Below are 22,800 nucleotides of genomic sequence, written 5' to 3'. Positions count from 1 at the left end.
CTGTTGTCACATGACTCGATCCAGAGAATGATAACAGGGATTTTATTAATAGTTCTGTGTTGCTCTTTGGTTTAAACAAGGTTTACCTGTTGGACATGTTGTGTGATGCCGTGCCGAGGGATCTCCTCCCCAGGACGGAGAGAGCGTAAGACAGGGTCACCAAAGGAGAGTCCTCATCACTGTCCACCGGCTGGACACAAACACAAAGACAGGGAGACATGAAGCTACTGGCACATGGGACAAAGATACAAAAGTTAAGTACAGATTCTGCTAATTTGTTATCTTCTTCTTATTCTTTTTACTGTAATGCACTCATTCCACATTACTGAATAAAACGCTGAAACAATTAGTCAATCAACAGATAAAAAATTAGCAATGTTATGCGCTTTTTGATTTTAGAGGAGCATTTTATTGAAGTTTTCCACTCAAAGTGGACTTTTTCCTATTTCATTTTTTTATTAAAATATTTGATATACAAAGTGCAGCGCTGTATATGTTTAGTTGTTGCTGTAGGGCAATAAACCGTTTGCGGAAACAACTATTTAAATATGTCAACATGGGCTTTGGGAAATTTTTATGGGCTTTTTTTCCACTATTATCTTGTATTTTTAAGACGAAACAATTAATTAAAGTGAGAAAAATAAATACCATTAGTCGCTCTAACCCATAATGAAGTGTGATAGAATAATCGTTAAGGGATATACCGTCTCCATCTTCCCAGCACAGTGCTGGATCCACTCCAGGTAGACGTTGCAGAAGCTGGCCCGTGTCACGCCCTGCAGGCAGTGCACGTAGTCTTCATCGATCTTCACGCTAAAGACCTGAGGGTCGCGCTCGATGTGGTGCCACTTGGTGTACGACTGCAGCGCCTCCTGAGCGGTGACGTCCTTGAGCCAGGTGGACAGTTTGGGAGAGTGGATCAGGTAGTAGATAATACTCTGAGGGGAGAGGGGGAGGAAGGGAGGGAGGGAGGGAGGGAAGAGGAGGAAGGACCAGACGAAAGCAAAATACTAAACACAAGGAAAGAACAAGAGAGAGAATTTGACTTTGTAGCTGCTGACCACATCTGGAGTTACTTTTGGCAAGCTGCCATTTGTAATAATGATTAATGCATAAGACACTGGATCATCCATTTAATAGTTTAACCCTTTGGCCGGCAAATCTTTAAGAGCCAGCTGAGACAAGTGGAATATTACATTTCAGTCCGCCACTGTAGAAAGAGTGATTGAATATTACAAAGGCTGATGCCTTATCAAAGCTGTACAAGGAGTCTTTCAATACCACTGACTCGGTATAATCAGAATAATTAAATGACAGCTTAAATAAACCAAAAAAGAGATCCTGCAGTATGATTGTGTGTTCTAACATTCTTTAATCAGAAAAAAACAGAACAAACGACACATAAAATAATAATAGTTTTTCAGGTTTATCTGGAATGAGTGATTATTTATTGCTATTTAGTTTTGCTGTGAAAATGTTTTGGCATCTACATAAAACTGCTAGAAAGGAAGAACTCCTACCACATATTAATGAGCTAAATTCAGCATATATCTTGATCTAGGCTTTTGTTAAAATGAGTTCATAATTAAACACTTGACTCGCTGGCATAATCATGGGAAGTTTATCTCAAACATTAATGTCAAGCTGGAATCTTTAAGTAGTAATGTTTTGCGGGAAAGAACACACACACTAAAAAATGTTATATACAAAATAACACATTCTCCTGCACTTTAGATATTTTACTCAGATAAATCTGAGCAAGTTACTACTTTGCAGTGTTCATTTTGACACAAAGTTGTGTATCGAGAGACACAAAATTTAAAAAAGGCTACAGAACCTGACAGACAAATGATAAATATAAATAGGTTGCCCAGTAAAATAAGTTTGCCCTGTTAAAGGGGCAATACTTTTTTCCATACTGATTACTTTAATTATCTCTTATTTTATTCTTTCTGCAAGTCAAAGGCTAAATAATGAATAACTTTGTAATTTTAATGTGATATTCTGTTTTTAGGGTGACTTTGTAACATCTGTCAAGGGACTACAGATGAAAAATCTTGACTAACTCTGGTGCATTTACAGAAATAATTTATTTACGTTCACTGTCCCTACCAAATAAACCAATAAATTAAATTAAATAAGCTTCAGTCATATACGGTACCAGTCAAAAGTTTGGACTTCTCATGCAATGGTTTTTCTTTATTTTTTTTAATTATTTTTTTTCTACATTGTAGATTAATATTGAAGACATCCAAACTATGAAGGAACACATATGAAATGATGTGGTAAACAAACAAATGCTCAACAAACCAGAATATGTTTTTATATTTCAGATTCTTCAAAGTAGTTGAATGAGAAGGTGTGTCCAAACTTTTGACTGGTACTATAATAGTACGACATCTGTAGAATGCACGTACATAAACAGATACAAACGAAACGTACTTTCAGGTAGTAGGTGATGAGTAGCTTCCGGAGATCGTACACCTGCAGCATTGTGGCGGCGTTGTTCTCACTGATGCTGTAACCCTCCAGCAGGTACTTGGTGGCCATCACCTCCCAGGCCAGCCAGCGCAGGTTGAAGGCCGCATTGCACGACAGCATGTGGGGCAAGTGACCCGGCTCACAGCAGCAGCACGCGTCGTCTTCCTCCACTCCCTCTGTGATGGCCTCCACCTCTCGCTGCTGGCAGTATGTACCTGGGAAGGAGAGCGATGGAGATACTAAGTGAAATTTGCGAGTTAGTCTATCATTCATTCAGAGAGAAGGGTGGAGAATGGGAAGGAGGTGTGAAGGGGCTGTGGATGGATTAAACTTTACCTCTGAACTCCAAACCCCTCAGCTGGAATGTGACCAGCCCGTTGCCGATCTCGATGAGGTGGACCAGGGCGTTGAGGTAGTCAGACGCCAGGATGAAACAGTCTCCGGCGCTGTAGTTTCCCCATCGGCCCAGCGTGAGGTCACCACACAGTGAGTGCTGCAGCGAGCGGGTCAGATACTCGTAAAAGATGGAGTTTAGGTTGCTATCGTCACATCCTGCGAGAAAGAAACAGTCAGATGGATGAATGAGTTTGTAGAAAGGACAAAAAAAAAAGAAACTGGCTGATTCTAAACTACAAGAAGTTAATTCGTACCTTTTTCACAGTATTGACACAGTGAAGATATCCATCAAACAATGTATCTCAATTCAAAAGCTTCAAAAGCAATCTTTCATATGTAACTGAATGATTTAGGGAGGACATTTTAAAAAGTGCTGTTAGAAAGAGCTCACCTGTCTCTTTATCTACTTGGGACACCAATCTGCTGTTAGAGTTGTCAATACGCTTTGTGCTGTAATAGAAGGAAGACAAAAAACTGTTAAAACCATAGACTGTTGAGCCCAAGAAGAAGTCAAAAGGTACCATTTTTGCTATGGTGAAAATTGGTTTCATGTAGAATAGGGTGAATAAAATGTTTCAAGTGACGTGCGAATGGCTATACATATATCTTCTTGAAATTATTTAGTGGACTGTATTACCATTGTGAAGTTTCTGAAAAATAAATTTCAAGATTAAAGTATTTGTCCTCTTGAAGATCTTAAACTGCATGTTATTCGATGCTGTCTACTGATCACTGTAAAAAAAAAAAAACTCCACAGCCACCAGAAAAACTTGAAACCAGATATTTGAGACTAAACTACTCTGTAGTCTCAGTTGTTGTCCATGTGGTATTATTTGTTGACATGTTGTTTGGCTGAGGTTCACTTTGCCAAGCCTGCACAACTACTACTCCCTAATACACCAACATCTGACCCCAGCATAGATGTGAGATATTAATGTCGCTATTTCCAGACAGCAGTGTCTAAATATAATCACAGGCTGCTTCAGTGAAGAACACTGAAGTTTACACAACAAAGCTGCAGGAGTATTTTTGGAGTGCTCTCAGCGAGCTGAAGTACAAACACTCTCTCACATCAACAAGTAAAGAGGAACAGAGGGGTTAGGTTGTGTAAATGCGAGTGACACAGTAGGAGGGTGTCTATCTGCTAATCTGTTTAGCTCAGCTCTCAAGGATGGGATTGATTTCTCTTCCAGTGAATAAAAATGTTGATGTTATTATTAAAATTTGTGAATTATATGAAAGAAAACATTAGCCAATTTCCTAACACTTTCCGACTTCCCTACAGTGTTCGTGGCTAGTATCACAATGCCCTTCATTTCAACTGAAGCCTTAAATCTTTAAAAGCAGGACACAAATACATGCTTTTATTTTAATTTTTTTTAAAGGCTCAGTAAGATCCTGAAACAGCGAGGCACTCTAATCTTTTGAAAACGTCACTCAAACAGGATGAAATAGTGCATTTGTTTGTGACTATTTTCAGCTGCAGATTAATACACATTTGCTGTGATAATGAGTATTTATAGCAGCAGGATGATGTATGTGAGATTAACTCAAAATAGTAATCATCTAAAGAAGTGCATCAGTGTGGCTCGTTCAAGTTTTTTATATTTTTTGTCAATAGCACAGAGTAATAAGCAACTGTATATCAGACTGTCTAAAAGTAGTTGTTAGTACTATTAACTTTGCATTGTTGGTTTGAGTCTGATCATGGGATTTGTTGACAATTTGGCCAGTTATTTTCTTTAACTAGCAAGCTTTTCAAGATTTCCTCAATCTAGACTCAATCATTTTCACACACCAGGAGGCTGTTTGACAAACTCACTCCACACTCACTCGTCGGGACCTTACTTGTAGTTTCGTTCCCAGAACTTGATGGGCCTCGGATATGAGGAAATGAAGATTGCGCTGCCCAGGAAGGGAGCCAGCGGGGTGTAGAAAACGGTGGTGAGCAAAGTCTGGAGCAGCAGCATGGCTGAGTCTGTACACGCACACACACCAGTAAAGGAAAGAAAAGCAGGTACTGATGCACTCAGACACACACACACACACACACACACACACACACACACACACACACACACACACACACACACACACACACACACACACACACACACACATATACATATACAGGTCTTAGAGAAAGGATACGAGGCACTGCAAAAGGCTGAGCAAAGGCATGAAAAGCGCTGCCCCAGGCGATCTGCCAGGGAGCGATGTAAACCAAGATGAAATGGAGCTTCAGCAAAAGCTCACGCATCTGTACAGAAACAGAAACAACACAGTCAGTGGCCAACAAACAGAGCTCAACAGTTATTTAACTCAAACAACCGTTGTCACATAGCCAAATGTGACATATATTTCATCTCTCCACAACACCATAAAGGTTGATAAGACCTCTGTGATCAAACGCTGGCCTGTACAACTAATCTCCACCACTGAAAATGTCATATATTCATGGTTTCATACATTTTAAGTCAAGATCTTCAAAAAAGTCTTCAACAGAAAGTTGCGCGAAGGACAAAAAAAAAGAATTCAAAGAAAAAATATGGTTATGTTACTTTTAATCAGATCACAATACAGTCTTCATTACTGATTGTTTTTAAAGGAGTCGTCATTTGTGATTAGGTATCGCACTCCCATAAAGTTGAAGTACTCAGATGAGACAGAATTAGAAAAGATAAGATTTTAGTCCCCTACATCAGTCAAACTGCCAAAATACCTGATCCTACAATTCCCCTCATGCAACTCGGTAGCATCTTATTGTTAGACCCTCCATGACACGTGAACGCCCACGTCTTTGTAACAAAAACTTTCTGTCAAACGTGAACAGTTTCATGCCAGAGAAGAAGTAACCTTGATGACATCACTATGACATCATCGTTATGTTCCCAGACTTAATCAAGGACATCACAAGACTGGGTGGGACCCTCCATGATGAGTAAATGGATCTCTGTTTAAAAAAAGTGGGAGAAGAGTCCCTTTAATTTAAATTGTTTAATAATGACAAAGGTCAGGGAGAAATCTACAAATCAGGACTGAAAAAGAGGTAAAGATTTGATGATCAGAATGTTTGCCCTCATGTCTTTCTTTCTCTGTGAACTTCACTTGTTCCTATTTCTGAGTACCTTTTGGTTTCTGTTCACATTTATCACTGTTTGTGTGTGTTTGTAAGATTCTACCTTATGGAAAACAATAGACATGATGAAGAAGTCCAGCAGGAAGCTCTCGGAGGCGTGTGGACAGTCGAAGTGGAAAAAGACGAGTGTGAAGAGCAGAGTGAGGAACTGGAAGCTCGGGTCGCAGAACGATGTACGCAGGAGTTTCAGTCCAGCAACTGTTGTCAGGAGAACATCGCAGCTGCAGGCGGCACAAACAGGGGTTTAGACATCAGATTCACCAGGTGGTTCACCACACACACACACACACACACACACACACACACACACACACTGGATAGACAAGTAGACATATGTGTGTGTTATGTGATGCTGTGTGTTTGTGGCTGCGTGTGTCCACTCACTGGATTCCCAGCTTCTTGCGATGACTGAGGGCGAAGCCGTCGTTAGTGAGTGCGCTCAGCACGATGGCGGGGTACACCACGTACTTCTCAAAGCACAGGAGCCCCACGTACAGACGCTCGAACCACATCAGCACAGCGTCCTCTGCAACACAAGCAAGAATAACGAAATAACACAAGCAGATCAGAATCACAGCTTTATAGAGCAGAGAGAGACCTAGTTCAGGGTTTCCTTAAGCATATATTTGTTGTTAATTAATCATTACAATCATGATGACAAGAGATTTTGAAAAGGAAAGACCCTTAATTCTGCCAAGAAACCAACTTTTTTCCAATGAAAGTTCGCCCTGACCTCCCTCCAAAGCTACTCTTGTAGTACTACTTGTTATGATCATAAACATATCATATTTTATGTAAACAACAAACATGGCTATCCGGGACGAGTTAAATGATTGGACGGGCTTCTCACAGTCCTACACAGCCACAGATACCAGATTTTTTTTTGTCAGAGCATTTGATTCATTGATTGCTGTCAGTATATCTTTAACAGAATATCTCAATAACTACTGAAACATTTTTGTGAGATTTGACATTTTGAATTATGCAAAATTAGATGCCATTTCATCAGTTCGTGGTCAGGTAAAACATTTAGAGTACAGTGTGTGTGGCTTTGATTTTTGTGTGTGCCCTCTGTTGCTTTCTGAACGATCCAGGTAACTACATTCTTATTACTGTATTTACTCTGGACTCTTTACAGTAGGCATGCTGACCTCTGGGTTCAAACTGATGGTACTCCTTGGTCTTGAGAACCGGATGAGAAATCCACAACCAAGGGTGATGCTTCCTCAGCTGGGGGATCAGGTAGTGGGTTACAAACCCCACAGTCCCCGCCAGAGCGTACAGCACGATGGTCACAAAGGGCTGAGGACAAGTTGGTATGTAAGGAAAGAAACGTGATAAAAAATAGATAATTAGACAAAACACAAGAATTAGTATTCCTGCAAACAGCGACAGAGATCAAAATCGAGGATCTCACCTTGAGAGACAGAAACACAGTACTTGCAGTGATGGCGAAGGTTAGGATGTAAGCAACAGAGCACACGACTACGTCCGACAGCAGAATCTCCTTCTGCAAAGCACAATAGGGAGAGCAGCAATCATTAATAATCTACACTGGATGAAAACACATTCGTTTATCACCCTCATTAAGAGGTGAGATTATTTCTGTCTGATCGTTCTGAGCCTTCGATTTCTGGAGATCAAATAAGTAGCCGCTCGAGAAGATTTAAAGGCTTCAAAATCCCCATTAATACTGTAAAGGCTTGTTTTTCCTCTGATTCATAATTCCCTGTAATCACACACAATGATCGACAGGAAGAATTGTTTTATAATCTCGCCTGCACGCTGAGTTACAACACTCTGCCCTCTCATGCACTGTATTTATGAATTCCACAAATCAGGTGCATAGTGATAATTAGCAAACAATAAAAACTGTTTAATTACTGGTCAGAGGAGTAAAAATAACACTCATCATCATCTTATCTATGACACAGACACATTCAATCAGTTTATTTCTACATATTCCTCTTTAGTTACCATCGAGTTCTGCAGTTTCTCAGGCAGTGGGTCTTTACTCTCTGTGTCTTCCTCCTCCTCTTCCTCACTCTCCACCAAAACCGGCATTATCTTTGACTTAACCAGAGATCTGTAAATAAAAGAGTCACATGTGTAGGAATGAGAGGATGCTATTTGTTGAGTAACATACAGAGATTGCTGTTACAAACCTTAAATCAACTGACAGCAAAAATAAAAAGAGGAAAAACATTTGATTTTAATAAAAAACATAGTTTGTCTTCTTATTTTGTATTTCAAACATTTTTTTATTTGGCTTTTAACTGCTTAAAAACTTGCCTACTTGAGCAGAAGTCATGAAAGTATTCAATAAATGATAAAGAGTTTAGTATAAACATCAACCATCTGCCTTCGTTTCTTCGATTAATTCAGCTCTATTTTTTCCCATGCACCTCTCTAATCTTTACATAAAAGAACAACCGTAAGCCAGTGTGGGCATGCAAACACACACACACACACACACACACACACACACACACACACACACACACACACACACACACACACACACACACACACACACACACACACACACACACACACACACACACACACTGATACTCACAGTAGCACGGACGGATCGCTGCTTTGTCGACTTAGGTGGTAGGAGAAGACCACCAAAAGGCCACAGAAACCAGAGAACAGAGCTGGAGTGTGCTGCTCATCCCACGGCTCCTATAACCAGACACACACAGACACACACACACACACACACACACACACACACACACACACACACACACACACACACACACACACACACACACACACACACACACACACACACACACACAAACACACACACACATACCATACCGGTATGAATCACAACATCATGCACTTTTAAATCCAGAACTGCTGCTTTTAGATCTTCACACTTTAAGAGCTTCTTCCCTCCAGGTGCAATCGTGCAGTCACTTTTGAAGGATGACTAGCAACACTTTGTATGTTGCTGCAGCTCTATTTGGATACATGAGTAAAATTGCCTTGCTGCACGTAATTTATAACTGAACTCCCTGTCATCTTTTATTATTTGAAAAAAATGTCTCTTACCTATGCTCTGTTTTGTTTTTACATCCAGTTAATTTGTACCTTGAGAGCTCCGAAGCAGAAACCGTAGAGCAGAGACAGAGCCATCAGACTGCGTAGGATGCCATAAACTGCAGAGATGAGACTCGTAGCAGCTGAGACACACAAATGAGAGTGAAGATGAAAATACATGAAGTATTATTAAACAGTGATAAATATAGCATGTACTGTCGTCTTAGTTTTATGTTTTTTGAAAGCACTAAGAGGATTCCCCTTTACTTAGAGGCCCTGAAAATGTATTTTCTCTTTCACTAAGATTTACATTTTCAGGGGCTTTAAACATTGAATACATATTAAACCGGTTTAAGATAAAATAAAATAATCCTTTAGTCCTACAGTGGAGGAATTTGCATTGTTACAGCAGCAAAGGGAATAGTGCAATAACTAAAAACATCCTAAAAAACACACACACACACACACACACACACACACACACACACACACACACACACACACACACACACACACACACACACACACACACACACACACACACACACAGGCATCAAACCAGAGCCACAAATCCACAAATGCATCCAGCAATTACAGTTTACAGTAAAAACAGAAAATGTAATTGGTCCACCAAAGCAAGCATTACTGTAATACAAAGATTAGAAACAGTTTTACCAACCTGTCCCTCCAAAAAAGTGCATGTCAATCTGCTCCAGCAGGTAGATGGTGAAGGTGTTGATCTGAGGGAAAAGGCCCACCAGGAAGGTGATCGGGAAGCAGTAGGTAAAACCTGTTTAATGCATTAAACAAAAGACATTTCTTAGTATCTGCAAAAGGTAGAATCAAATGATGTTACTGTGTCTCTCCTGGCACATTTATCCTTACCCACTAGCAGATCTCGCAAGAAGCCCAGTGCGTCATGGCAGACGATGGTGACCCCGTACAGGGTGGAGACGGGCAGGTCCTTCCTCCTCAGCAGCTGCTCCAGCGTCCAGATCAGAGCACAGAAGATGCAGAAGTAAGCCGCTCGGCTGTAGGCCACCAGCTGGTTGTGACCCTGGAGACACACAGAGGAACACAAACAGGTTAGGATGCTTTTAAATGCAACTAATACAGAGTTTGGTCATGTTGGGTTGAATGCCTGTATGTCAGAAAAATGAGACAACAAAGAGGACTCCAGAGTGGGCATATGCTCTGTAGACACATTTAGGGCTGGGTAATAATTTAATTTGATAATGTATCGTTTATTAATGATATTGAATCATGATGGAATCATATATTGAGATATCATGATACACAATTACTTTGTCTAACTTGATAATAACAACCACATACTAATTCAAATGTTTCAGAAAATCTGATTAAACTCAGTTAAATCCCTAATCTGATTACTCTGTATTAGTGTCCATGCATGTAAATACAGTAAGTCTAAATCTAGAAAGACTTGTGTATCTTTAACTTCACTTGAACCTGTTACGTTCATTTTGCACTTAAGTTAATAAACAAAGGAGAAAATACTCAGCACTTTTCATTGGTCATATATTAAAATTCACACAGGAGTATACAACAATAGGCCTAATTCATGTGGTTATTCAATATGGAGAATTTATTGATTGAATTAGCAGGAAAAAATGCTATATTATGATATATATTGTTATGGAAATATGAATTGAAAAGATTTCGTCCATATCAACCAGCCTATGTCAATAAAACATAGCAAAAGTATAAAATTGAAAAGGGAACCATTTTCAAATTCACAACCTGATACGCCAACATGCATCAATGGAGAGGTCACAAATTGAAAATAACCACTGGAGGCATAATGGATATATGCATATAAGTTAAACAAATATTGGTAATTATTATTGCAACCCAATATGATTATTTCAAAGAAGTTTGCTTGGTCTTTATTCTGATAATATTTCCTCTCAGACTCACATGTGTCGGTGAAGCTGCATCTGGTTGAACACTCTGGAAAACAAAACAAAAGAAGCCAATCACCATTTGTATATTAACATAAAAAAAGAAATAAAACAGTATTGTTACATGTCGTGCGTGTTCAACAGAGAGGAAGTGAGGAGGAGCAAATAGGAACTGGCAACTCCATGGCCAGTTTTACTTTTCATCTACATCAGGTCACCATAAGCACATTTTGAACTCACAAATCATTCATTCCTCAACGCAAGATGGTTTAAGAAGTGAAATGGTGTTCCTTAAAAACACTCAAAATTCAGATAAATTGCTCAAAGCAATGGTTAAACAACCTTCTACTGAGATTTTGTATTTTTCTTACCTTCAGTAAGGAATACTGGCAGCTGGCGATGACCAGGCAGAACTGGAAGACCCAGAAGTCTTTGAAGCAGCCGTGGTTTAGAAGCACGAATCCCAAAAAGGAAACCAGAAAGGCCATGAAGACTGCAACTAGATTCTCCACAACTTCTTGGTTTCTATACAAAACCAGCACACACAAAGGCATACAGAGGTTAAACTGGTGCATTTAGTAGCTTATTGGACATCCGCTTTATAGCACATTCTTTAGCAAAATTGATGACAGGTAGACATTCGAAGATGGAATTACTGCTCAACTGCTGATTAAAGTGAAAAGACATGATGCTTATTTATCTAATTGGAAAGATATAAAACAAAAAATGACCTAAAAGGACGATGTTCTGAAGAGTTTCGAGTGTTTTAGAAATAAAGAGACAAGACAACAAATATCCGGTGACTGACCTTCTTGTGGGTGAAATCAGCTTATTCAACAGAATTTGCAATAGCTTCATCACAAATGTCTCCAAAATGCTGTTGTTTCTGAGCTGAATAACATGTATGATTTTATTTCTAGACTCTGGATTTCTAAACTTGTGGAAACAACGGTGGAAAGAGTTTGCAAGCAGTTTTTGAGTATTACCTGTCCAGGAGAGCAAGCAGGGTGAGTCGGTCATATAAAAGGTTGATCACTTTCCCAGGAAACACTTTGAGTTTGTAATAAATCTTCCTGGTCGGTTTCTCCTGAGTGGACGTCTCCGACGACTCGTCCAACGAGTCCTCTTCCTGACACACACAAAACACAGTCAATTCAAAACACAGTTAGGATTATTATAAGTAGACAGTAGAACAACGTATTTTTCACTATGTGCAATACCCACAGGGTGGTGCATTAATGATTCAGCAGAGAGTCTGTGTCTGCATCCAGCAGTGATGTAGACTGATTCAGGACGGTTTATTTGGTTACTGTTTCAAACAGCAGCAGGGTCTCGTATTTAAAACCTTAATCGTTTACATCCATGTGTCCTTGCTAACAACCTTCTTGTTCACTCACTTTGTTGGCACATTAATACATTGCTTGGCATGTTTTAACCACCAACTGTTGATTGGTGCAATAGCATGAAACAATCCAAAGCACTGTGTATCAAGTCAACCGCGTGCATTCACGTGCACGTTGATCCTTGTGTGCATGCACAAAATACAACAACAAAAAAGTGACCCACTTCTATGGACTACTAGTGGTCAAAAACCCACAGGGTACCTCTAAATAATATTGGAAGAGCCCTAACTATTGGTATGCAGAGCAAAAAAGAAAGCAGATGGACACCTGAAATATCTCGGGGTGCGTCCTTCGTGGCCGAAGCCTGTGTGCAGGGATGATGCGTCGCTGGAAAGGGCAGTCAGCATGACCGCCTACCAGGGCGTCCTGACACTCCGAGTTGGAAGAAGTTGACAGCAGGTCACTGAAGACACACACACACACACACACACACACACACACACACACACACACACACACACACACACACACACACACACACACACACACACACACACACACATGCTCATGTTAATCTGTGGAATAAACCTGATTACATAGGCAGTGATGATAGTTTAGGAGGAGATGGAAAAGGGCAATAAGGTAAGAGGAAGTTAAGAAAAGCATGTTGAAATAGTGGAGGAGAACATGCAGGTAGACAAAGCAGGAAAAGGAAAAATGGGGTGAATATACAGTATGGTATTATTTGTTACAGGTAAAGGAAGAGATGATGAAGAGGCAGAGGAGAAGATTAAACAGCAGTACCACATGTTGCCAGTGATGAGCTCTGCTCCTAGCGGGAGGTTGAGAGCTCTCTCTGCATACAGCTTACGAGGCCTGTCTCCTGGTGAGTCAAACACACACATTCAACTTGTCAGTGTATTTCTCTTTGGATGTGCGATAACTGACATCCAGCTGATGAGTGGCTTCATTTATTGTGTGGGATTTCATTTTTTGGGGGGGCGCTACAGACAGATATCTGAGAGACTGAACTATAACTGTAGCTGTAAAACTAAAAACTCAAAAGCTGAACATCTTGGAGCCTTTTCAGAAAAATGTAATTTAATCCACAAGCTTTTGAGCTGACTCAAAAGTGGAGCCATCAGCTACTGGCAGAGACTCACACACATACTGTGTATTTGTTCAAAAGATCAAAATACTATCAGACTGTCCAGCACAAATAGACTCCTAAATTATGGATGGAGTCTATTTGCTGCTGCTGTTGTTGTTGTTGTTTGGATGTCCAGGGCAAATGTATAGCTGGGACTCTCTTAAATCTTATTTTAAAGCTTATCATGGACCTGGATGACTGCTAGATGTGACTCATGAGTTTGCCTCCGGCACAAAAAAACCCATTTAATTTTTACCCTTAATAAGTCAAGGGTGTCTACTTACTGTGTACAGTATGGAAGGTGTAGGCATCTTCTTTGTTGGTGGCCTCTGGTCTGCAGATGACCTGCAGCATGGAGCTCTCTGACTGAGAGGTTTGTGAAGGCAGTGAGTCATAGTCTGGATCCTTCTCTCTGTCTGTTTGAGGACTGCAGACAGAAAAAAACACAATCAACTGGTCATCCTGGATGGACGAGTGAATTCAGCTATGTGCATATATATTTTGAAGCATGTGGGTGTGCAGGCATGTGTACCTGTCAGGGGAGACTATTGGGATCTGTGTGGGTGGTATGGCCTTTAGTGTGTCGGTAGGCAGACTGGTGGGTGGTTTCGGTCTCTCTGGTTTGTTTTCCGTGTTGGTCTCTGTTATCGTCTCATCTTGTCTGGAAGTCACGCTCAGATTCTCTGCAAGAAAATTGAAAGTTGATGTTTTTTTATTAAAATGACAAACTATTAGTTTTTATACCAGTAAATGTAAAGCCTAAATTCCTATTTCTTTAGCATTTGATGAATATCATTATGTTAATAATGAAGGAGTTGCTAACAGTGATCAACCCACAGACAGTTATCACCAAACTCTGCTGTTTCTCTCAGCTCTACGGAAATTTGACCTTCTCTCTCTCATCATCAGGCTGCTGTTTAAAGAGAAATAGCTCTGTATGCTACCTGCCCAGCACCAAAGCAGACAAAAGTTAGCGACGAGCTGGTGAACACAGTGCAGCATTTAGCACGCTAAGAGGTAAATGGAGTTGGTGGAGACCAAAAAAAGAGTTTAAAGGAGGGTAAAAATTGGACTCATCAGGTGACGAAAATGTTAATTGTGCTACATATCTGCTGGATCTGCAAATTGGCAACTGCTCTATAACATGTTCACCACATTATACAAGTAATAAGGCAATGCTGTGTTAACAGCTTGTTCAGCTGCCCTAGAGAAAAACTAAATCAATGCAGATTCAAGGAGTCACCAGTTAAACAAGATTAAGTCTACAAGCCCTCTAGCTGCTTCTACAATTTATGTTGCTTGATTTAACCCCTTTGACCAAAATGGTTTATGAGCAAATGAGTGACCTCCTGCCCAACATTACCATCCCTAGAGCCTACTGGGGGCAAAATCACCCTAGTAATTTGAATTAAACAGAACATGTTATTACAGTTAATGCATCATAATGACATATCTACATTAGTATAGTATTAGTCTGGAGCTTTAACCTTAAATTGCTGATGCCACTATGCTCCAACAGCAACAGTAGGAATCTATTTAAACTTGTAAAACAATGCTGACATTGCAGTCCTTTCTGCACTTATACAGTACCAGTCAAAAGTTTGGACACACCTTCTCATTCAACTACTTTGAAGAATCTAAAATATAAAACATATTCTGGTTTGTTGAGCATTTGTTTGTTTACCACATAATTCCATATGTGTTCCTTCATAGTTTGGATGTCTTCAATATCAATCTACAATGTAGAAAAAATAAAAAATAAAAATAAAGAAAAACCATTGAATGAGAAGGTGTGTCCAAACTTTTGACTGGTACTGTATATAAAAACATCTGCATTAACTCTGACCCTATGACTCAGGCAGATAAGGGACGTGGAGGTAAAGAAACCAACCCTCTTGCTGAGTTTCACCTTCCTCTGCAGCTCCCACTTCCTCTGGGCGTTCTGGCCTCTTGTCTTCCTGAGTGCTGGCTCCTCCCGCTCTGGTACTGAGAGACCCCAACAAGGAAACAAACTCCAAGAAGTTTGATTCGTTGGGAATCTGGCCCTCCTTCGCCTCCAGATCTGACTTGGAACTGGTCATGGTCTGACAAAGAGACAAATGTTTGGATGTATGAATGGACAGAAGGATGGAGATAACAAAAATAGAGACAGTGCTTAACTGCCAACATACTGTGTTATGTGAGCGGTCTGAAAGCAGCACGGCGTCTTTCCCACTGTCCATGCTCAGCCCGCGGATGTGAGTCCTTCCTCCAGGCCCGTAACGGCCCAAAGCCGGCGGCAGACGCAGGAAACCTTGTGAATCCACATTAGGATCCAGAGGGTCGGTGTCATCGTGGTGGGAGTGAATATCGATACCCGATGAGCTGTTATCGTTCGTCAGCTGCGGGCTCTGTGTGCTGTCATCAGTTATCTGAACACCAAGATGTTCCTGGTCTGGGTCTGGACACTCCAGTGTGGTGGACTCGGAGGTGGTTGTTTCTCTACACAGGTGAAACTCTTCACTTTGGCTGGCTGTCTGTTGCTGTTTCGGGGTGTTGTCATCTTCCGAGACGGCCGCTTCCTCTCTCTCTTTCCCCTCCTGCTTCTCCTTCTCGGGGGAGTCAAAGGTGATGACGGGGATCTTGATGTGACACTCTCCAGCATCCTTCTGAGCCTTGTAGGACACACAAACACACACAAACTGTATTCTCCAAATGTAACAACACCTCAGACATAAACCTGTTCATCATTTAGGGAACAATCATGAGCAGCAGTCATAGAGACATGAGCTTAAACTTCATGACAGGACATTAACATTTGGATTCAGCAGAAGATTTTAATGAATTGTTTTACCACAGGAGCTTTAGTCTGATAGCTCTACATAAATATAGGATAAATAAAGCCGTGTTAACAATCATCAATTGCTGTCACATAATCTTGCATTTTGCATAATTTCACTTAATTTTATATAATTTAAATAAACCTAGCATATGGCTGCATACATTTTAGGGGTAAAGGCAGGTTAATGAATAAAAACATTGCAAACATTACATGACTTCTTCAAAACAAACAATATAATACGTTGTTAACCCACAGAAATGTATTTCACATTATAGTGGAGCTCTTAAAGTTTCCAAAGATACCAAATATTACTGGGCAAATTTTGTGGAAATGGGTATGGTAACATTTGAAAAAAATGATTCAGCCATAAAATCAATGTAAAAATGATGTAACTTTAATAAAGTGCCGAAACAGGCTGATACAGAACACATATGTTTTACCTCTAGTAAAACGTGATCGTTAAGTGGGTTAAAAGTGTTTCATGTAGAAAATAAAACTACCTGTGCATTTTCCAGGAGGCTCTGCTTGACGCTCTCCTCCAGCTGAGCAGCAGTCTGCGGGTCACAGCTCATGGTGATGATGATCTTGACTGTGTCGCTGTCGTCCAGGTGAGCCGACACCGGCCTCGGTCCAGAGCTGTCTACCAGAACCACCTCAATCTCATCAGAACAGTACGTCTCCTCCACCAGCTCAGCCTGAGAAAACAAGAGGAAAGAGGTCGTACAAAGAAATCCCAATGCAATGATTTAATAATAACGATGATTCTAATAACAAACTCTTCAAATTTAGACATCTTAATGTAACGACTAACTTCTGGGAGGCCTACCTGTGCAGGAGAATCTGGGGTGTCGATGAAATCAATCTGGTGGTCTTGAGGAGTCCCCAGTGAGTTGTTGTTGGCATCTGAGGGTTCTTTTTGCCCGTCATTCTCCTCCTCGCTCTCATCTTCACTTCCCTTGGAGGGAGGCAGACCTTCATCAGCTGTTTCTCTGTCTGCGCTGTCTTTATCCTCACGGTCTTCTATTCTGTCTTTCTCCGCTGTTCTCTCCTGCTCTGATTGCTCTCTCTCAGCCAACGAGCTCTGAATGTCCACTCCTTCTTTCACAGCCGCAGTTTCAATTATTTCCGCGTCCAGTTTCCCCGTCGTACTCGCAGATCCAGGCCGCGACTCTCCCCTCTCAGCCCGGGACGGGGTCCTCTGCTGGGCCTGCAGCAGTGGGGCAGCCTGGTCCTGGTTGGGGCTGGAGAGGTCATCTGGAGATGGGCTTGGGTTCAGGCCTCCCTCCACAGGCCTCTCAGCTGCAGCACTCTCACCCTGTCCTGGAATGAAATGAAATGCCAATCCAAATAGTTGATTTTTTTAGTGTAATATTAATAAAACTTGTAATCCTGAAAATCCCTTCCCTTTGAAATAGTGTTTTCTCGTATTTGGCTGCAGTGACAACACACAAAATCCACACTATTGTCTACAGCAGTATTTGTCAGTGACAGTGAATATCTTCCAATTGCAATACAATGAAAAGCAGAAGGGTGGGGAAAGCCACCTGCTATTAAAAACGGATACATTTTGATACGTCTGATGCAACATACCACAGTGTTTATATCCCTTTTTTCAGTAAGCTGACATTGTTCTGTCCGTGCATTAGGCCGTACATTTACTGGAAGCAATCAGCTGGTTTTGTTGGCTGGCTGCTAGTTCTGTGCTCTTCTGAGCATATTTACAACAATGATGTGTTTGCAGAAAAGGAAGTTGTCAATCTGCACCGTCTAAGGAGGCATCGAGTGCATTAGGGAAGAGGAACAGAGTTAGCTTCCAGCACAGATTTATTCCGACTATACACAAAACACTTGTTCCCCTATAGGCTTATGACATGCAAGGCCTCGATAGTGACAACTAGAGATGTCTCTCTTTCTTCATGCTGTCTTTATTCTGAAGGTGTTTACTTATAACTTTGACATATTGTCGGCGTCATTTTTAGCATTTCACAGAATCACTAGGAAGTAATCTCTCTAGGAACTGATAAAGTCTTCTGTGTGTACCAATCATTGTACCTTGATGCCAGGCTGATGGAAATATTTCTGCAGGCAAACTGCTGGGAATGTCAGCAGCCAAACTGACTTTACAAATGTCAGTGAAAAATCAGCGTCATGTAATCTAACGTTTAAAAATACAAATGCAAATGAGAAGAACTTAGTTCCCTCTTTCTGTCGACTCCGCTATTTGTTCTTTTTCCCCCTCATCTCAGCAGAAAAACATTAATAAGCACGCATTTCAAGAAAACTACAGTGCCGGGCTTCAAATGTGGCCAGTTAATTAAAACCCTACATTCAGAGAAGATTTGTAATATTCCACAGAATTGTGCAAATATAATCAAAAGATATACAGGGGAATGGGCTTGGTTAGGGTGACACACATCTCTGCTCTTTTCCCCCCATATTCAGTTATCAAAGTTCCTGTCTTTTTGAAGGTGAATCATCATTTTTATCTGTATATGAAGCAAGCTGCATAACAATATGTAAATAAACCCTTTGCAAACATTCAGCCAAACTAACCCAGATTGAGTTTCCACAGGCAGTAAACAATGAATCAGATTGTGCAGATTTACCTAATTTCATTATAAAGTAACAAAACCTGCCGACTTCCAACAACGTTTCAAAGGAAATAAAATTGGCTCATTTAATTATTTTAAAATGGAGCATATACTCAATTGTGCAGAACAGCACCTACTTTACAGAATAACGAGAAACCAGAACAACTCCAGTGCTCCTTGTGAGCCTCTGAAGCACTATTCATTCAAGATATAATCCCTCCTTCGGTGTTTTGATGATGGCAGTAAACGACGCTGTCCAAAATCTCCCTTAGATGTTCAGTTGGGTTTCAAGGATATTTTAGACAGACCTGTCGTGTTAGGCCAGTCTTCATTTTGCTCTTGGATTAGTTTGATGCAAGTTAGACTGTGTCACAAAAAGACTTATTTTAAGACTATGCTCTGAGGTAAGTTTTCATGATCAAGGCTCTTAGCTCAGATCATTGAAACCTGCTTACCGGTTGCAGCAAATAGAGAAGAAAAGTGGAATTAATTTGCCAATTTCTTTTAGTAAATAATAAGAACGCAGGGAGTTTTAGACAAGGCAGTAACTTGTTGGAAATATGCAGCAGTCAGACATTTTAAACAAAGGAAACTGCCCTGAGCCTGACTGATGAATTAGCAGAAACACTAAGTACTGCCACATTAAGAAGCCACAACATCTTCTCTCTGCCACAGATTGCCTCGTGGCTTGTATGGAAGCATCTGCACTTGTCAGGCTTCTCCACTCATTTATTCAGGATTTCTTTCCTTTAAAAGCTACCTATCTGTATCTCAGTCGAACCCAGAGAAAGATCAGCTTTACCTTCCACTGTCTTCCCCTCCTCATCTGACTTCGAACAGTCCTGCATGAAAGACAATTCAGGGACAACATTAGGACATCATTTAGGTCAACACAGTGTTTTCTGTGTCGTACATCCATATTCTCAGGTGTCCGTCATTTAATCGTCACTCACCACCCCGATCAGTCCAGGGTCAGTTTCAGTCTGTTTCACCGTCACCTGTATCACCGGACTGGTACGTTTCAGAGCCAACATCGTCATGGCAACGCTGTCTGGAACTGTGCTGCTCTTCCTATTATACAAAAGATAAGAGACGGGGGGAGGAATTAGATGACGAGGCGATAGAGACAGAGAGATAGAGATACAATAACATGTCTCTTTCAGAAGAATCAGCCGCATTTCATTCCCACCCTCTGTTTTAAACTAAAATCAACATTTATAGGGATGAGGAAGCTGTAAAAAGGTCAATTGTGTCTGGACTTGCTGTTTCATCTCTCGGCAGGCACCGAAATAAAGAAAGAAATACAGTCTTACAGGGAACAGGAAGTGATGGGTTTTTCTTTCACGAGTCTCTGTGCAGATCAAGTGTGTCAGAGCGGAGTGGCCAACCCAAGATCGCTGACCCCCCTCATTAGATAGCTCAGTCATCGAATTCAAGTGGAAAGAGTCTACATCCCACTCTGAAGCACTTGATCACGAAACCAATCTGATCTCAAAGAAAGAGACGACTGAGAAAAATAGACTCATACGGAGAGAGAATTGGAGACACATTTTTGTTAGAAAGAGGACGTTCAGTTAAGTCCAAATGTACAATTTCACATTAAAAATTAAGTTGTATCATTAGTGATTTAGCCCTCTGGCCTAGAATAGAACATTTTCACACGCTGTATCTCTCTCTGAATGGCCTCCAATACATCCATAAAGGAGAGACCACTTTGGGATTTTTCCAGCTACTTCTGACTGTATTTTCAGGATTATAAACGTGTCTGTGTGGGTTTACCTGATGTTGGCGGGCAGGCAGGAGTCCGACGCATTACTTTTCTTCTCTGCAGCCTTGCTGAGGTCAGAGACGCTGCTGCGGACCACCGCCTCTCCCTCGTCGAACATCAGGTGCAGCCGATAGTTGGCCAGCTTGATGAAGATGAAGAAGACCGTGATGGAGGTGCAGTAGATGCTCAAAGCCATGGTGGTGGGGGGCAGGGCCTGTGGAGAGAAGAGGAGAGGAGGTTCATCATATTCAAAACAACATCTCTAGAGTCCTGACTCCACCAAAACAGGGTTTGATTGAATGCTTCACGCTGTGGTTTTTTCTTCTCATCTTATTATAAGTAGGTGAAACTCTGCTAAAGGTAAAGCTTATTTGCAGCCTCACACATCGGCGGGTGTATCGAAGGCTCAGTGAACCACATGATCTAATTAGATTAACTGGTGGATTGATGAAGATTATTGATCCCTGGGGGAGGAATGGCCCATAAAGAACAGAAAGATCAAAGACAAAGCATGAGCATCATGCTGATACACGAGTCATACTGATTCTTGCTGTGTTGAATATGGACACATATCCCTGTCTGCAGACACGGATGTATAGTCCGGTGTCGTTACACGCTTACATTTGATTGTTCTTCCACCTCCACTATCCGGTGCTGAGTGTCATCTGCGACTTTCAGATAAAATAGCTAAGAAACTTTTACATTTTAACATCTCTCCCGGAAAGCTTGTTATTTTTTGTTCAGGAAAAGAGTGGGTGTTTTCAAACAGACTATTAAAACTGTCAGCAACAGCTTTTTAATACAACTTTGCTGTCAAAGCTCTTGGTTGTCGGAGCCGTCGCTCTCCGACAACCTTTTTCACAACATTTCCTACAAATAAACCCTGATTTATGTACTGAGACGGGAAAGCAGGGGAGTGGGCAGCAATCACATCATATAATCTGCAATATATACAGTACCAGTCAAAAGTTTGGACACACCTCATTCAATGGTTTTTCTTTCTTTCTTTAATTTTTTTTTCTACATTGTAGATTAATATTGAAGACATCCAAACTATGAAGGAACACATATGGAATTATGTGGTAAACAAACAAATGCTCAACAAACCAGAATATGTTTTATATTTTAGATTCTTCAAAGTAGTTGAATGAGAAGGTGTGTCCAAACTTTTAACTGGTACTGTATATATTATCTAATCTAGATAAAACTGGTTACTGATAATCCTCTGTTCCATACAAATGTTGTCAAAGTTTTATTATTATATATTCCTTTATTGACCCCCATGGGGGAAATTCAAGTGTCAAAGTTATTTATTTACATGCAATAACTTCCAGAGATCTGCCATAAGATCATTTATTGATCACCCTTTCAGTATGGCTGTTGATGGCTGTTGTTGCCGTGGTACTTCATCACAGCTAAGGTCAAGGTGTTTGACCTATGGCAGCAATTATTTCCTTCATTCATACCACCATGTCCTGCTGTATGACTATGCCTGTATCGTCCTCTCTTCCTCCAGATCTACTGATCTCCACATATCCTACAAGGTAAACATCTGTAAACATATCCCAGATGGAAGTTCCTCAGTCAGGTTATCATCACTGGGAGTATGTCTCCTTTTGTTGCAGCTATTTTCAAAAAGGCCATGACACGAAAATATCATTGAACCGAGGTTTCACGCCTCCTGGCTCTCCCACTGCCACATCCAGGAGCAGCCATGCGTTCCGTCACCGCATGCAGGGTAAAATATACTGCGACAGTGTTGTTTCCTCTGGTATTGCCCTCAGTAGCAATCAGACAATCAAGGGGAAGTCAGTGTCCTCACAGAGCCAACGCACGTTTATCCATGAAAGGATAAAAAGCGCGCATGATAAATAATAATAATAATAATAAAAAAAAATAAAAAACGCTACCTATGGCACCGTGAGCATCTCACACCCCCTTCGCGGCCTTGGACGTCATGTCCCCCCCTCATACACACTCACCAGATGGAGAGACAAGGGTAACATCAGGAGAAATATCCACAGATAGAGGTGGCAGGAGTTGTTGAATTTGTTCTGGTCCGGGTCGTGGTACCAGCCCCCGGTCACAGATGCCCAGACTCCCTGACGCAGGGTCTGCACAACCTGGGAGACCAT

At 40.9% G+C, this 22,800-nt stretch overlaps 1 protein-coding gene across 2 annotated transcripts in view; it reads right to left on the bottom strand.

Moving 5' to 3' along the window:
• Positions 1–22,800, bottom strand: part of pcnx2 (pecanex 2) — a 31,246-nt gene extending 8,446 nt beyond the window's left edge. The window contains exons 1-31 of one of the 2 annotated variants that reach the window (XM_054600230.1): positions 22,648–22,800; positions 20,677–20,879; positions 19,851–19,968; positions 19,658–19,739; positions 17,118–17,626; positions 16,807–17,001; positions 15,657–16,139; positions 15,395–15,569; positions 14,018–14,168; positions 13,770–13,912; positions 13,140–13,218; positions 12,663–12,798; positions 11,979–12,121; positions 11,364–11,517; positions 11,009–11,041; positions 9,956–10,127; positions 9,750–9,860; positions 9,122–9,213; positions 8,595–8,704; positions 7,994–8,102; positions 7,434–7,526; positions 7,168–7,318; positions 6,401–6,542; positions 6,060–6,237; positions 5,029–5,137; positions 4,726–4,855; positions 3,269–3,327; positions 2,818–3,033; positions 2,443–2,696; positions 705–938; positions 87–190 (exon numbers count right to left, since the gene is read on the bottom strand). In XM_054600230.1, coding sequence (XP_054456205.1) covers positions 87–190; positions 705–938; positions 2,443–2,696; positions 2,818–3,033; positions 3,269–3,327; positions 4,726–4,855; positions 5,029–5,137; positions 6,060–6,237; positions 6,401–6,542; positions 7,168–7,318; positions 7,434–7,526; positions 7,994–8,102; positions 8,595–8,704; positions 9,122–9,213; positions 9,750–9,860; positions 9,956–10,127; positions 11,009–11,041; positions 11,364–11,517; positions 11,979–12,121; positions 12,663–12,798; positions 13,140–13,218; positions 13,770–13,912; positions 14,018–14,168; positions 15,395–15,569; positions 15,657–16,139; positions 16,807–17,001; positions 17,118–17,626; positions 19,658–19,739; positions 19,851–19,968; positions 20,677–20,879; positions 22,648–22,800 — 5,021 coding nt within the window. Of the gene's footprint in view, positions 1–86; positions 191–704; positions 939–2,442; positions 2,697–2,817; positions 3,034–3,268; positions 3,328–4,725; positions 4,856–5,028; positions 5,138–6,059; positions 6,238–6,400; positions 6,543–7,167; positions 7,319–7,433; positions 7,527–7,993; positions 8,103–8,594; positions 8,705–9,121; positions 9,214–9,749; positions 9,861–9,955; positions 10,128–11,008; positions 11,042–11,363; positions 11,518–11,978; positions 12,122–12,662; positions 12,799–13,139; positions 13,219–13,769; positions 13,913–14,017; positions 14,169–15,376; positions 15,570–15,635; positions 16,140–16,806; positions 17,002–17,117; positions 17,627–19,657; positions 19,740–19,850; positions 19,969–20,676; positions 20,880–22,647 lie in introns of both variants that reach the window. The other variant, XM_054600231.1, reaches the window with a different exon arrangement.

This window comes from Anoplopoma fimbria, chromosome 6, assembly GCF_027596085.1.
Source record: "Anoplopoma fimbria isolate UVic2021 breed Golden Eagle Sablefish chromosome 6, Afim_UVic_2022, whole genome shotgun sequence".
NCBI classification, from domain to species: domain Eukaryota; kingdom Metazoa; phylum Chordata; class Actinopteri; order Perciformes; family Anoplopomatidae; genus Anoplopoma; species Anoplopoma fimbria.
The sequence above is the reverse complement of the archived record's forward strand: the minus strand, read 5'-3'. Positions and strand labels throughout refer to the sequence as shown.